Source organism: Python bivittatus, unplaced genomic scaffold (genome assembly GCF_059951505.1).
Source record: "Python bivittatus isolate LINGU-HERP-01145 unplaced genomic scaffold, Pbiv_v1 ctg000850_np1212, whole genome shotgun sequence".
Taxonomy (NCBI): Eukaryota; Metazoa; Chordata; class Lepidosauria; order Squamata; family Pythonidae; genus Python; species Python bivittatus.
This window is the reverse complement of record NW_028277112.1, coordinates 40,976,191-40,993,387: the sequence shown is the minus strand read 5'-3', so window position 1 is coordinate 40,993,387 and position 17,197 is coordinate 40,976,191. Positions and strand designations below refer to the sequence as shown.

Genomic DNA, 17,197 nt, shown 5'->3' with positions numbered 1-17,197 from the left:
GTTGCATTTGATTATTTAAAAAATTAATATGCAACTACTTGAATGTTTAAGAGGAAAAGCAGTTCTGGATGTGATGTACAAGCAGAACATAGCTGGGAAAGGTTAAACACCTATCAAAGATTTGTGATTAATAAAACCAACAAATACATCTGTCAAGAGCTTAATTGAGTACTCTTCTTATATCTTATATGATACAAGTATGCATCACTGACCAGGAAGAGGAGTAGTGGTAATAAGCGTATATACACAGTACAGCTTCAAATCTCATAAGATGGATTTTCAGATGCACTCTGTAAACATAGAATAAAATAATTGAATAAATCTTATTGAGAATTGTCTAGTATGTTCCTAAGTTCCTTTGTTTATTAAAAAAAAATAAAACAGGAACTGCAAGCACAAATTAAAAATTAAGGTGTGCTAGTAGGAAGTCATGGTAAGAAGTCCAAACCCCATGTGATGCAGCAGGTGGGGATTTCTAAGTGAACAGTCCCTTTCTATGGAATTGTCTCATCTCAGAAATAAAATCAGCATCCTTGTTGTTAATTTTTAAAAGAACAGTAAAGACTTGGTTATTTAAGCAGGTAACTGGGGATGGATACAGACAATGTATATAGTATGCAAATAGGCACTACTCATGGTATTATGATTATACTTTTTTCTTTTTAATGATAATGAATGAAATCTATGTAATTTAATTAATGTAACTTTTGTAATGCATTTAGATTTACTTTCTGATTGGAGGCATAAAGGTGCTTATAATAAATAAACACACTATTGATGGCAAGATTATAGTAATTCCTGTGCTGTAAGAGTTTCTCCTTAAAATTCATGGTTAAAAATGACCCACTTCTGATTTCTTGTCAATCATGCTGGCTCCCTTAGGCAGTTATTTCCTGTCAGTTTCTTAGGGCTGAGTGACATTTGAAATGGACTGGATTCAATAGTAATAACAACAATAGAGTGCTAAAGTGTCCAAATTCCTATCTGATATGACAGCTGCCAGAAGCATGGAGCCTTCAACACTGAAATCTCCTGGTACTTCAAACTCTTCTAAGTGACAGCTGTTAGGGGACTGGCACGTGGAATATAATACAATCCTCTGTACTTTGTAATATATGCAAGAGCAATTATCTCACTGCACCATATGTTTGTTTCTACGGTTTTCATTCAAATGGATTTCTACAGGATTGTAGCTACAATATCATTCTTAATATCCATTCTTAATATCTATTACTTATCGTTGTCATTCCCATTAGCCAATGTTAAGTGTTAGCAGTAAATTTTAATATCTAAAGATATGAACAGCAAGTGAGAATCTCAAACAATTTAAAGTGAATTGAATGAAAATGAAAGAGGAAGACTGAGATTCTAGGAGAAAAATTTATTTAAAAACTGTCTATATTTAACCAAAAAAAGTACACTATTTTTCTTTTTATACACTAATACAATAACTTATCACTGTGCTTAGTACTTGAACATTCTATATAAACACATACAAAATCCCCATAAACACCCAAATGTACTGATAAATAAGTGGAAAATTCACTTTGCTGCTCAATGCCTTTGTCACTACTGTAATTTTGCTTATTACATTTGGAAGACATTTGCTTAGGGATGGAAAGAACTCCAAGCGCCAGTCTGTAATGCAGTTTGATGTAATCAGGAAAAAGTAAAAAAATTAATTTAACATACAGAAATCCAAACCCTTATATTGTGGGCACACATGGGACACCAGTAGTTGTCATCTACTTTTACTATAACAACCCAGCTACCGCAACCTTTTCAGCAGAATGAAGTTTCCACTCTTCTCCAGGTACACACAGAATTTAATAAAATCACAAAATTAAGCATCAATTTGCAAACTAAAAGATGCCAAATCTATAAAGAAGCTGGGATAAAATGACGAGTACGGAAAATACTAGGCATTCCTAGGTATTTACAGTACAGTAATTTAAATCTAAATTATAGCAGCAATAAAAACAATGAGAGCAGATATAAAAGGATATTTTTATTGCACCAAAATATGTACCATGTATTTTCAAAATGGCAAAATCAAAGAAATTGCACACTTGTGAAAAGTATCACAATGGCTTCTACTAAGCAATACTGTAGCATAAAAAGGGTTTACATTTGTACTGTGTCATGTCATCATAGCATCACTGTGTTTGATTTAATACTGATGCCAACAGTAATCTTAACCATATTTTAGCATCAGAAATGGATCCTTCTGTGAAACAATTTGGCATATTTGCCTATATTTTTCTGCAGGAAATGATGACAAAAACTTACAAGTTGGAGATAAGATCAAAAAGCTGAACTCAAATTGCTTCTGTAGTTTGTTCAAACTGTTCAATCTATTTGTTTAGTGACTCATCCTAAAAGAAACAACTTCATTTTAAACTGTACAATTTTTTTTAAAGAAAATCCTTTTCAAGCTATTAGCATCCTAAATCCTGTGTCAGTATTTTAAGTAGCAAGTAGTGCTATTTAGAAACATATAAATATGGCTGATCAATAGTTACTGCAAATGAAGTGCAGCATAGAAAGAAGAGCCCATGCCTGACCAGATACATTCTTCATGGCCTCAAAACTGTAAGGATTTGTTCGTCAAGAATATATCTTCTATTTTTTTTTATAATGTGGCTTAATCATTAGCCTGCAAAGATTGCAAGCTGCTCTTAGTCAACTATTCAGACTGATCAAGTATCATAAAGCTAGCACAATTACCAGCAGGAAACACTGAGCAAGCATGCGTGTGTCAGCTGATCTAAACCTTAAAATGAGTTGTTGCAATTTTTTTTTTTTTAACATGCTTCCTCTTCCTTTTTCTTCTGGATGGAAAACATAATTTGTTTGAGGCCATCCAGAGAAAATCACAAGTGGCTGGTTGGATAGGGAACTATAACTCAAATTAACATTTTAGCTACCACTCTGCTCTTTACTCACAGATATTATCTTTCCTTAATGGCAGACCAGTGGAATTCCAGAATATATGGAATCTACAGTAGGGAAGTAAGCTAATTAATAATTGCTTAATTTATTCTCTGTACTATCCAACAGTTTTAGGGCAGTATACAATATTTTGAAAGGTATCATAAAATTAAATGAATGCATACACAAACCCTACCCCACCAGAATAAGAACGCAACTGTAGACAGTGACTCTAAGAGTGAATTGTAATTTTCACTTACATTTCTGCAAAATGTAAATTTGGCAAATCTTAGAATCATGTAACAGCCATTCACAAATTAGTATCAATAAGAACATCTGAACCATAGTTAAATCAATAACCTGCATTGATGTAGCTTTACACTGTATTGGAATGGAAAGATTATAAATTATTTATTAATTACTGGTGTAATGTAAACAAGTTCAGAGCGTCAAACTGTAGTGTTTTTAACCAAATTGAAATGATCACGCTGCAAGTAATTTACTAACAATTCATTACCACTTATTGTAATAAAATGCAAAAGCTAGAAGATTAATTCCTTCTTTACATCTGAACCACAGAACAATGACAATTTAGCCATTTAGACTTTTATTTTTGGTGCTCTGCACACAATTTCATTTGGTCACTTTTTTCCAGTGAATGAAAAATTTATTATTTAGATAAAGCAGCAGAATGCATTCCCACATCACTACTGAAGATTTAAAAGGCCTGATTCAGAAGTAATTGGAAACAATGTATTTCATGAGACATCAAAAAGCACAAGGGGGCCCTGACTTTTGACTGCCTCCTTGCCTCTCACTGCCAGAGGAGGAGACTAGCACAGCTGCAACGTGCTTAAATTAGAGTTAGTAAAAAGCCAGGATCAGAATACATGAACCTGAACATTGTGGAGAACTGTGGTTTATTTGAAATCAAAAGAGAAAGCTTCCAACCTCATGAAAGAAGAAGAGTTTGTAAGCAAATTCATGGTTCATCACAACTGAATTTTACATAGTGGGAAACAATGGTTTCTTTTTATTTGGGCTACAGTTTTGCTTTGTTCTGGCTTTTTCATATGAAGAGCTCTCCTATTAGTATTAATCAACTTGATTACTTTGGAGCAACAGAACATGTAAACTGAAAACAGTTTTGTTGGAAAATTTATGCTAAAATGGCACTAAGACAGGAAACAGGGTCTTTCACAAAGTTAAAAAAAATCCAACAAAATAATGCAGGAAAAAGCTCTAAACCTTTGAAGAAATGAATGAAAAAACATTTAATCCACTAGTGTTTAATGTTACTTATGTAAGCTACATTCAGTTTATACGTAGTGGAAATAAACATGCTTTTTAAAAGCACATAGCCATACATTACTGTGTTTAATTCCGCACTTACGTCTGTTTTAATTCCACGCTTATGTCTGAACATTTTCCACTCATTTCAAAATGTAAATCTAGCCAATTTAAAATGTTATACGATACTATTCTATACTCACAGACATGGTAGTCTGGTAGAACTCAATGAGATTTATTTCTGAGTGTGAACATTTAGCACTCTTAAAGTCTTACTTTTAGAGAGTACAGTAATTAATGGGACTTAAATGTGTCCTAGGCTGCAATTCTATGTATATTTATCTGGGAGTAAACTCATCGAACACAGTGTGATTTACATCTGAGTAAATATTAATGGTTGTATGATATGCTTAAGTTTACTAGGTTATGCCCTCTATTAAAAAGTATGTTCCTAATAATTAGTTGTATTAAATACACACAAATATCTACCTAGCAAGAAGAGTATAATATCTCCAGCCTCATAATATTGAATCTGCATGGGATTGATATCCTTGGTATCAGAAGACATGCTCAGTTATGATGTTATGAGGAGCAGCAGAAGAAATTAATAATTTGTGCTGTTAAGTAGGACATAATCCCAGCTCTTCCTTTCAGGAACCCTCCAGTTCGAAGAGATTGTACTTAACCTCTGATGGGGCCCACAGCTATTTTGATTTAAAACACAAAATAAGTTGTTTCAACTGCAAAGTAAACTCTATGTATTCAGAACAAGAGCAACAAGTTTTTTAAAAAAGCTATTAACCAGTTACATTAGGTAGAAAGCTAGACTGATAAAATACCATTTTTAGGCATTTAAGTATTTACAACAGTAGATCCCATAATGGTAAAAAGTATCTAATGCACTAGTTAATCTATGCCCTGAGTAAAATAGCATTATGAAGTAGAAATCACAGGGAAGAGTCCATTTTCACTACTGACTCTGCTATGTAATGAAAGCATTAACTGACCACATGTGCCCATTTCCTTCATTTGACAACAGCATAGTACTCAGATGATGGAAATGGAAAAATGAAGTCTAGGCACTGAAGCTTTTTGACTTAGAAAACTATTTGAAACAAGTGTTTCCTAAGAGATCAGATGGGCTTCCTATAGTTCTTGCTTTCTGAACCTCAAGATTGGGGTTCTACCTAAAAAGAAACTCATCTAAAGAGATGGCCTTATCCCTGTTTCTGGGAGGTAGTCAAGTGTTACCTATAAGAGACCACTTTCCCCACTGTAACACCACACTCTTTGAGAAGGAAACAATTTAGGACACTACAAATTAAACACAGCAAAAGAGAAAAATGTCTCATCAACATGTACTGGCTTTGTTTTCTAATGAAAGCTGCCTTTGAAACATTTCAGAGTACTGGGTCCCCCCGCTTTTTATCAAAAAGTGTTTAACATCCAAAAGAAATGCTGTCATTTGAGGGAATGTGTCTAGGTGCTTGTATAAGTCACATCCATCTTTCACTTGAAACACCTAGAACAAATATAAGCTGACAGTCTAATTTTTGGCATTAGAAAAGGTTGTAAAATTCAGGTTCACTTGTATGCTCTGCAAAAATGCATTGTAGCTTGGAATGGAACTAAAATACAATTTTTGTTGTTGTTGTTATCCAAAAATGCTACTATTTTCAATGGACACTGGGCACCTTTCAAAACCAGCCTATTAGATTTAACTGTACAGCTAACAGCCAGTCATTTCCTAATACTGGCAGATTTTATTTACTTAGAACAGTTAAAAACTGCATTATTAAACAGATAAGCTAAGGAAAAGCCAATCATATTATGCAAATAATATTCTATATAAGACAAAGAGATAGAACAATAAGGGGGGGAAACCCAGTAATGTAACTATCAAGAAAGCTCTTCAAAGAGATTGTCAAACCATCCAATCTATACTTCTTCATTAATAATGACAAGCATACTGAGAAATACTCATAGTAGGCATTCCCCACTGTTTTAACAATACAAAATTAAAAAAAAAAATGTTTAATAGGTTGTTACTATGATGCAATCATTATCAAGGCAGGGCTTAAATTTAAAAAAATGATATAAAAGGCTAGTAGAAGTTCAAGTATTTCATTAGTACCTGGGCTATAACTGCCATCCTGAAGATACTAGCAATTATATCTGAGTAGGTATCTGAGATGAAGAGTTAATTTCTAGATCAATACATAAATAATGATGCATTCTTTACTTAATGGTTTGCTTATGTTGATCTCCTAATTTAATGTTCTTTAAAGGGATTTTAATTTTTGAAGTACCCCATGATATCCACAAACATTTGCAGTTTATATTTAGCAAAAAGATACCATAACATCTTAAATAAATGTTTTTCTTAAATAAAAAAAATAAAATGTAGCTGTTCAAATGTAATGACGCAATACAGCAAACAGCAGATGAGCAGTCAAGTGAGCAAAATAGCCAACTAAGCTGAAGAGAGGCTGGTTAAACTGTGTGTATCCTAACATCAGTCATGGGGGCGGGGGGGGGGGAGAAGTGGCAACCTTTAAATGTATGTAAGAGGAAGACTTAGATTAGTTGTTTGGAGTTTGCTGGTTTGCTTGCAGAGGAACAAAACTTGAGATGTAGAATGAATAAAATAAATTAATGCAACCCCCCGTGGAGGCACTTTGTGCCTCATTCTCAGAGCCTCCAATCAGCACATTTTCGAATTAGGATTGCATTGTAATACTTCCTGGATCCTTAAGAATACCCATGAACTTTACTGCTTGATCCTTATGCTGTGCTTGTATTAACAAATTTAACAGATTTTATGAAGAAACACTTGGTATTGGATAAGGTGATTAGGTGTTTACTCAGTAGTGTCCTGGTTCAGTCATTAGGTCTGAGTATTTTGACTTCTGACATGCTAAATGCTTAATATATTGCTACTTAGTACTGCAGAGTTGTGCTAGGTGCCTTTAATGTATGGTAATAATCACTAGCGCCCAGAGGCATAGTTAAATAAATGTGACTCTTGTGTGCATTTTATTTCCATTCTGAGACTTCAAAGGAACCAATGAAATTAGTGTTCACAAAATGGATTCTCAATTAATACAACTTCACAAGTTTTTATCTATATTCTAAGTAAAGATCTTGTATAGCTTTTATAGATACCTGTCATTTTAAAATAGTTGTTCCAATTTGTGTTTCTAGACAACCTCACATTTCAGAAGAGACTTTTGCTATGAACCATGCTCATTTATCTAACTTCCAGTTTGCTTGCAACAGGTCTCTTATACTATGCAGTCACAGCTGTAAAAGGCAGGTTTTTATTTGGTCTTCCATTTATAATGGCACTGTTCATCCTTATTTCTCTGAATCTTAAAATTATACTTTCTTTCAGTCATTCCGGTTATGTTCCTGTAAACCCTGGAAACATATCCCCTGAATTTTGCAAGCTATAAGCAAAGGTTAAAATACAGGAATACTCTGCAATTGAATTCCAGACTTGGAATTTGGTTTTATTGCATATAAAATCCCAAGTGCTTTCCCTGGGAGGTACAAATGCAAACTGAAAGATAGAATTTGACCTTACATCTATAATGGAAGGGCAACCAAATTAAATAACTACAGTTGCCTCTATGTGACTGCAGCAAATCTAACTTGAATTTCAGCTTAAAAATAAAAAAAGAAAGCAAAAATGGATTTCAAGTCATATTTCACTAGTTTCTTTGAAAGCCTTCATAAAATCAGTCCAGCTCAAGCACAGAAGGAATTATCTCCCCATCATGAACAACCTTCTTTTTCTTGCATCCCCATGTTCTTCTCTCCTGTGTGCATTTACATGGATAACCTGAAGAAAACTGAAACAAATGAAGCAAATCTTTTTTGTGGTGCATTGCACTTCCTCAAGTGATTTAAGTGGGTCTTGCAAAGGAACAATATATGGTCCTATTGCAATAAATGGAAGATGAATCAGTCCCAGTGCATGGTAGACTGTGCATTAAGTGAAGCATCTTTACAAAGATAACACATACGGTCAGCATTGTCTATTACACCCTATACCTATCATATACATCATCACATACAATAAAAGTCCAGGTGTGAAAAGTTTCATATGTTTGGGAAATGGAGAATCTGCATGTGCCAAGAAAATAACAGGGAGGAATAAGCTTAGATAGTTTTGTTCCTTGGTCATCTTCTTGTACTTCCGTATCTTCCAACCTCCAAATTCATGAAAGCCAGAGAAACCCCTAAACACCACTGTTCTTATTTGGAGAGATTAGTTTTAGTTTAGTAGACCTTTTTTATATTACTATCCAATTTCACAAAGCTATATCCCACTTTCACTATAATAAAAAAGTCATAGGACTGTAAGATTATTGGAACAATTCAAATGTGAAATGAAAAGAGGTCAGAAGAGCAGTGATGCAATGCAATTATAAAATGAAGACTTGTACTCAAAACCATTCTAACACTGCCATGCTGAATGATTTTCCACTGTTTTCACTGACCAATGACTTAGGTGCATTTATTATGGACGAGGTATTTAGAAATGAAATTTTTCATTTCTTCTCTCTACCTTTCTGTTTTCCTATTACTCCAGTTATATTATTACTTTCAAATTTGCATTTAATTTATATTAACATTAAACAATTCTTTTTTATATGGGGTTATCCTACAAAGATCCATAAAAATTAACACAAGGCTGCTTTTAAAAATATAAATGAAACTAAACCCAACATCAGCATATGAAGTTTAGCACTGACAGGAACAACAAAGGGGTGAAAAGTGCCAGGGGCCATAAGTACACCTGTCTGAAAATAAGATATTGCACTAAACAAAGACCCTAAAGAGTTCTAAAAGAACTTCACTGACCTAGAAAAGAAACTAGCCATTTTTTGTATGAACCTGCAAACCTTGCCTGGTCCGCCTCCCTACATGTTGACAAAATGTGATCAATGAACTTGTATTCTTCTTCCATGTTGATATAGTCCTGCACAGGAGCACGTTTCAGGCGTTTGGTTTCTTGACTGTAGCTTTGTTTGTTGCATTCAGTTAAGCTGTCAACATCCATGGCTTGTGTTGTATGACCAGCTGTAACATTAGGATGTGAATTATTAACTGTCCCATCACTACTGTTTGAAGTGGATGACCAGATGCTTGGAAGTGGACATTTCTTCTTTAAGCGGTGTTGAAGGTAGAACACATGACGTCTTTAAAGAACAAAAAACATACAGAAATCAAACTTTTATGTCTTTTAACATGACCTTCTTCTAAATATTGAGTATAAAAGAAAGTTTGAAAGACTAAGCTCCAATTTAACATAACCTACCTTCTGTAAATGAATACAATACAATAGCTGAATACAATAGCTACACATACTATTAATTCCATGAAAAGGCAATAAAATAATATTGCATAATTTTGTCCATCTGCCAGCAGAATTTACCTTGCTGATGGATCATTACAATTGTACCCCTCATGCACCCCCACCAAACCTGTTTAGAGGCCTGGGCATTTAGAGGAGGAACTCAACATATCACAAGATACCAGATAAAGGAAGCTGACTTGGAAAAAGGCACTGGATTTGAATGAGGTAACTGTCCCTTTCAACCCCATATTCTTAAATAAATTTTCTCACCTGTGACACCATAACGTTTCATGCCCTGGGTAAGTATTAATTAAATCAGTGCAGAGCTCTATTTCCTCTTTCAGATATAGTGGGTGATCTGGCTGTTGCTTTTCCATGCAGAAAGCTTCTGCATCATCATCTCCTTCATCTTTTGGAAAATTGGATGTTTGCTGATTGGTTGGGTGATCATATATCTTTATAGTACAATCAGTCCCAGTTTTGACAATCAAAGATTTTAATAAAAACTGACGGTAGTGGAATCCACTATGGTCTGAAACATGCATGGAAACCCAGTGTTTAGTGGAAGAAAGTTCATCAAGAAGAATCTGAGAATTAAGAACATAATAAAATGAAGCATTCAATATAAACACAATAATCAGCTTTCATCTTCAAATTATCCTTTATGACAATGTCCCCCAAACCATGGACCTCTGGAGAGCTGTGGAGTTATTGCAAGGAGCCTATGATACATACTAAACATGGAAAACAAAACACAGCAAAACATCTGCTTACAGAGATGCTAAACAAAGCATACTTCATTGCCTGGGAAAGGTGAACAATGAGAAATCTGAACTGCCCTAGGAGGAAGTCTGGAAGGAACAGCACCAATTCATGTGGGTTGGTTCCTACTTCCTTCTTCCTAACCAGTGCTGGTATTTCTCTCTCCCCAGCATAGACAAAACGTGGTTTCCCACCACTGTCATATTCCTGCATCATGACTGGCAATGATTCCTAGAAGTTGCACATATATGCACTCAATCCATAACCAGCACTACTCCCATATATGTGTCCCTATCCTACTCTCCTTGACCCCATATAGCATCCCACCTGTTATAGCCACACTTACATATTACTTCTTCCATGAAATTTTACACCCGTCCCACTCAAGCTCTGAGGCTGCACCAGCAGCTTATCTTGGCCCTTTTTGGCACTAGTGGGTCTAAGCGATAAAGTTCACACTCAAGAAGTGGGAGGAGGCACCTGCATGGTCTCCTTCAGCCAGCCACCAGTATTTCTATTACCATGCACATACACGCTAGTGTTTAAATGTTAGCCATGGAGGCCCTTCTAGGCTCCACAAGAGCCCTGGCATCCCCTATTGTACTCCACCACCTCCTGGTGGCAAAACAGGAGAGATGCGATTGCTTCTTATGGATGTACAAGGGCTCTCTCATCCAAATAAAGGTACGGGGGGGTGGGGTGGAAGGCTTGGTCTTTAAAAAAACAGTCTAGTTAGATTTTAGTTTTTATTTATTATTTTTTGAAAGCGTTGGGGTGGAGGAATTGAGTGGAAAGGTAAAAATATCACCACCCCTTTGGACCAATTTAGTGGGTTGTCAAAGGGTTTCCTCCCTTGATAACCCTTCTGTTGAACAAACACGCACACACACACACATATATATATATTAATGTGTGCGTATGAGCCTTTGAGTCATTGTTGACTCCTGGTGACTGCCTAGATTAGTCCCTGCAGTTTTCTTGGCAAGGTTTTTCAGAAGAGGTTTGCCATTGCCTCGTTCCTAGGGCTGAGAGGGAGTGACTGGCCCAAGGTCACCCAGCTGGCTTTTTGACTAAGGTGGGATTAAAACTCATGGCCTCCCAGTTTCTAGCCTGGTGCCTTAACCACTGCACCAAACTGGCTCTTTCTATATGTAATACTATATTCCAATTATAAGCACATGCTCTTGTGATGATTAAAACACAATTTCATTTAAAAACATTACTGATGATTACTGAATTTATAGTAGTTTTTTGTCATTAGGTTTTATTTCAGTCAACAGTGGTCTTAAATGGACTGTCATCATCAGGGTTCCTGCAAAATATTTTGATGTAAAAAAGGGACCTTTATACCTGAAAGGTTTAGGAACCACCTTTATGAGGATGCTGCACTCCACTGGAGAGAAATGATCAGGGGCTATGTAGTGCCACTGGGTAGGGTCTCTCATTTTTGTTTTCTCACATCTTTGTCCCATATCACCCACAGTAACTACTATCTAGACCAGTGTTTCTCAACCTCAGTGACTTGAAGATGTGTGTACTTCAACTCCCAGAATTCCCCAGCCAGCCATGCTGGCTGAGAAATTCTGGGAGTTGAAGTTCACACATCTTAAAGTCACTGAGGTTGAGAAACACTGTGCTAGATTTTGCACTCCATGAATAGACTTTCAGGTTTGCTCCAGTCACTGTCCCCTCTTCCCTCTCATTTTCCTCATGGCAACACTTAGTATGCAGAAGAGCATGAGAGAGAGACCAGGCAAACAAATCACTGGATACTATTTGTTTGCCACACAGAGGAAACAGCTAGCTGTGGGCCAAATCCCCTTCTCTATTTTATTGCAACCTTTATTGCCACTGAACCAAGTTTGCCATGGCACTTCCATATAAAAAACATATATCATGCAAAAATGATCTGAAATCTGTTTTTCTAAGGCTAGTATTTCCAGACATAAGCTTAGGAATCTACATCCCTGAAAATGGATAAAAATAATGTTATTTGAATGCTAGGGAAAAAAGATTTGAATCTTTATAGTTGAATCATACTTGCTTGCTTCACAGCCATGCTACAAACAATAACCTTTAAATTAAAAAAAATCACTAAATATATTTTAAAATTTGGTATTTAATTGCAAGGACTGATTGCTATGCTTGTGTATGGATAGCCTCACTTCATCAGTGGCATAGAAGCATGTGTAGTGAGTCTCCTGTTCGGAAATTATATATTAACGTCCTGAGATATTGCAAAGTATTATAATTTAAGCTACAACATTCATTGTGACCTTGGTTAAAACCCAGGATGGCTGTCTTAGGCAGATTGTCTCATTCTTAGGTCTTGTGACATGTTTTTCAGTTTATGACCTTGTGACACTAGAAGATTCTCAGATAACAAAATGGAGATATCAGCAGGTGAAGAAGGTGCGCCCTAAATAATTTCCATATGAAGAACTGAATAGAGCTTTTGTACACTCGACACCCTTCTCTTTGGTGTGCTCAAAGAGGATAGTGAATGATGTTAGAGATGACAGAATGCAAAATTAATAATTTTGCGGAAGTTCAGTAAGTCTGCAAAAATAAAGCATGCAAAGTACAGCTTCTAGAATTCTTTTCAACCTCTTTATAGCAGTTCTACTTTGGAGCTTGTGACCAGAAAAGAGGAGGGCTTAGAATGAAACAGCAATGTTCTGTTCTTTAGCCATTGGGGATTTTTTTTCTATGGCATTTTTCTCCACAGCACCTGGCCAGAAGTACCCCATTTCTAACTTTCTTGTTGGCTTTTCCTTCCCTACCAAATTTGTTCCCATTCTGCCCTAACTTTGGAGAGTTGTCTTGTTGGTAGACAGAGAAGCCTGAGCTCTTTACGTAATCTCTTTTCAAAATTCCATTCCATCAAAACAACTCCACAATATAAAATTAAAGATTAAAGAATGTCACCTATTAGGACCCTGTAGCAGCGCCTGCCCCCTAGAACGAGATTCCTGAGATCTGGATAGTTCCCACTCTGCTGTTGTTTAGAAAAGCCATGAAAACCTGGATCTTCAGCCAGGCCTTCCACAAGGGACAGTGAGACCCCTCACTTCATCGTGCTTGCTATTTGTTACCTTTATCTTTTATGTTTTATTGATTTTATTGTAATTTCTTTGTTGGGAACCACCCAGAGCTCTTGAGAGTCCAGTAGCATACAAATAAATAATAATAATAATAATGATGATGATGATGATGATGATGATGATATGGAGGGGCTAATTCTGGCTGCACAAGACCAAGTCTTAAGAACAAATGTAAACAAAGCCAGAATTTAGAAGACAGTAACAGACAGCAAATGCCGCTCTGCAAAGAACCTGAAGAAACAGTGGACCACCTAGTTAGCTGCTGCAAGAAGATCGCACAGACTGACTACAAACAATGGCATGACAAAGTAGCAACAATGGTACATTGGAATATCTGCAAGAAATACCATTTGCCTGCAAGCAAGAACTGGTGGGACCACAAAACAAAGTAATTGAAATGAAGACGCTAAAGTGCTCTGGGACTTTAGAATTCAAACAGACAAGCACCTGCCACATAACACCCCAGACTTAACAACTGTTGATAAGACAGACAAAAAAGTCTGGATAGTGGACATTGTAATACCTGGAGACAGCAGAATAGAAGAGAAAGAATTGGAGAAAATCACAACATACAAAAACTTGCAAATAGAAGTAGAACGACCATGGCAAAAGAAAGCAAAGATAGTACCAATAGTTATAGATGCCTTAGGTGCAATCCCAAAACATCTGGAGCGAGCATTACTTGAACACCACTGGCATTGACAAAATCACCATCAGTCAATTGCAAAAGGCAGCTTTACTTGGAACAGCTTATATCCTGCGATGATACCCTTAACACCATCAGACAACAACATCTGCCTATCCCAGGTCCTTGGGAAGGACTCAATAGGTTGCCAAATCCAGGACTTGGTAGGTTGCCAAATCCAGTCTAAACACCTGGCTAACTACGTGACTAACAATAATAAATATCATAAGAATATTGTCCTTTTAGATTTTAAGCTGGATGTGACAGCTTTCAGCTTGTTAACAGAATTCACTTGTTAACACTCCTTGAATATCTCCCAAAGAGAGTGGGACAAAGAGGACACTCCTTGAATATCTCCCAAAGGGGTGGAACCAGCTGTTTTGTAAATAGGCTTCTCTGTTTTTGTTGATAACAGATTTTGAAAAGTTGTGAGCAAGATTCCAGTTGTTTAATGTCATGCTAATCCATTAAACCAGGATAAGCTTAGATAATCTGAAGGGACTCATAAATAACACTACAGTGTTTCTAAATTGCATGACCTCTTTGAAACTATACTGATAATTTTTTTAGATTTTTTATCCCACCTTTATTACTTTATAAGTAACTCAAGGTGCCAAACATACATAGTGCTCCTCCTATTTTCCCCACAACAACCCTGTAAGGTGGGTTGGGCTGAGAGAGAGTGACTGGCCCAAAGTCACCCAGCCGGTTTTCATGCCTAAGGCGGTACTAGAACTCCCAGTCTCCTGGTTTCTAGGCCAACACCACTACACTAAATTGGCTCTTTTTACAATGCACATTGTTTTTAAATACCTTTCCTCTCACTTTTTGTGCCTTTGAGTCAGTGTTGATTCCTGGCGGATGCCTGGACTAGTCCCTGCAGGTTTCTTGGCATGATTTTCGGAAGTGGTTTAAGAGGGAATGGCTGCCCAAGGTCACCCAGTTGGCTTTGTGCCTAAGGTGGGAGTGGAACTCACAGTCTTTTGGTTTCTAACCTGGTGCCTTAACCAGGTTAAGGCTGGTTTCCCAGAGCCAAACTGGCTCTCATATTTAAATTTAAGACCACAGACAGTAGAATAAGAAATGGCATTTAAATATCTGTTGAACAAAAAAGATACCCTTGTGTCGAGCTTGACTCCTAGTTACTTCATTGACATATCTATGCCATTTTGTCAGCAACATTATGTACAGAAGTGGTTTCTTCCAGGAAGTTTTTCAACTTCCCAGTTTAGCCTAAAGCCCTGGAATTTCCTAAGGGTCTCCTGTTCTAGGATTAGCTAGGCCCAGCCTTGTTTAACTTCCAACCTCAAACAAGAATGGTGAGGCTCTGCCACCTCATATTTATTTTAATAGGAACTTTCATCTTCATCACCTTGCTTTTCTACTTATTTCTGTCAAGGGTGTTTAGTACTGTAGGTGATTTCAGCTTTAGTCTATTTTTCTGAGTCAGCTCAATACAATTCTTTTTATTATTTTCTTACCTCCCCAAACACTTGCTAGTCACAATTAACAGAATTCAGTTCCAAATATTTTTAAAAAGTGTTCCAACAAACAAATGTAGAATTTCTATTGAACCATACCTTTGTATTAAGCTTTGCCACGTTCTGTAACACCCAGATACGATGGGACCAGGCATTATAATTACTTGGATATCGTCCAGCAGCATCACAGCAAACATCCATTTCTTCTTTCACCAGCTGCTGTGTTTTTTCTGTGGGTAATGCTTCTAAGTTCCCTTTAGTCACAAGAGTGGGCAAGGAGTTTTCCTGGATTACATGTTGCAGTACCCATCGTCTGGTTATGTAGTACAGAGAATTAAAAGTGCAAAATCCAATTTAAGAAAATGAAAACATTTTTATTCATTATATCATTAAATTAGTTCTCAAAGCAGCATATAAGGATATTTGAAGAGAAGTTCACTTATACTCTAAAATACTACTTAAGATAGTGAAATGCTTCTGGTAATTGTTTCAATCAATAGCTCCTATTTTATGACAACAAATCCTTTAAAAAAACTACACTGGAATAGGTCTTGAATGCTGGCCATGCACATACTCAGTCCCTAGCTTAGGATGTCATGACTGAACAAGCCATGTACAGAAGTATAACTCCTTTGTTTCAAACTTACTTCATATGAGTAGCAAAGCAAATATTTATTTAAAACTAAATACCAAATGCTGGCTTGTTCTTGGTTGAGCTATGATGGGTAACTATGGCTTCCTGATTTATTTCACAGGAGCTGTTTACAGGTTAACAGTTCTTGTATATAATGGAAATAAACCAGAATCTAAATCTCTGACCTAAGGTATATTGTCCATCCATTTTTTTTCCACACTATTAAACAAACTGACGTGAACTTATTATGTTCTTTCTTTAGCTAAATAAAAAAATCACCAAACTTGTTAACCCTTTTCTGTACCATTTCAATATCCAGGGTATATTTTTTGAGATTGGAGATGAGAATCATATAATGTAATCTAAGTGTGGCCATTCCTTGGATTAACTTAACAGTATTATGACATTTTATGATCTTGCTAACTACTTCCTTAATAATTTCCTGTCTTTAATTTTCTTCTTTTTTCCTACTTCAAAATTCAGAATTTGTTTTTGATAAGAGCTATGATTACAAGATTAGTTTACTGGGTAGTTGCAGACAACTCAGAGATACATACATACTGGAAGTATGTGTATGCGTACACACTCACGTACACACTCACATACATGCACACACACAAATACCCTACAGCAAAGACCTGCCTGATTCTTCCCTTTGTTTTCAGGTGACATCTGCCTCCGATCTCACAGAGATAACACAAATGTGTATTTCAGTATAAGAAGTAAAACCACAAACCTATGAATCCATGTTTCTGGACTTTTTGGAAACTTGGTTAGTGCCAATTTTCCAAGATGTAAGTCTTTAATTGGGTTTAAAGTGCCAGACAATATCAATTCTTTCCTGAAACAAAAATCAAGACATAGCTACTAAAGATAATCTGCAGAGCACTTGCTTCCTAATAAAATTAACGATACATGGTACCCACTGCATACATATTTAAACAT

The 17,197-nt window shown here is 36.2% G+C and overlaps 1 protein-coding gene across 2 annotated transcripts in view; it reads right to left on the bottom strand.

The window, feature by feature from the left end:
- Positions 1–1,366: 1,366 nt before the first annotated feature.
- PTAR1 (protein prenyltransferase alpha subunit repeat containing 1) overlaps positions 1,367–17,197 on the bottom strand; it is a 36,888-nt gene continuing 21,057 nt past the window's right edge. Inside the window, exons 4-7 of one of the 2 annotated variants that reach the window (XM_007435220.3) lie at positions 16,989–17,093; positions 15,718–15,931; positions 9,857–10,173; positions 1,367–9,428 (exon numbers count right to left, since the gene is read on the bottom strand). In XM_007435220.3, the coding sequence (XP_007435282.1) occupies positions 9,083–9,428; positions 9,857–10,173; positions 15,718–15,931; positions 16,989–17,093 (982 nt within the window). In that variant the 3' untranslated portion in view covers positions 1,367–9,082. The remainder of the gene's footprint in view (positions 9,429–9,856; positions 10,174–15,717; positions 15,932–16,988; positions 17,094–17,197) is intronic. The other variant, XM_088129925.1, reaches the window with a different exon arrangement.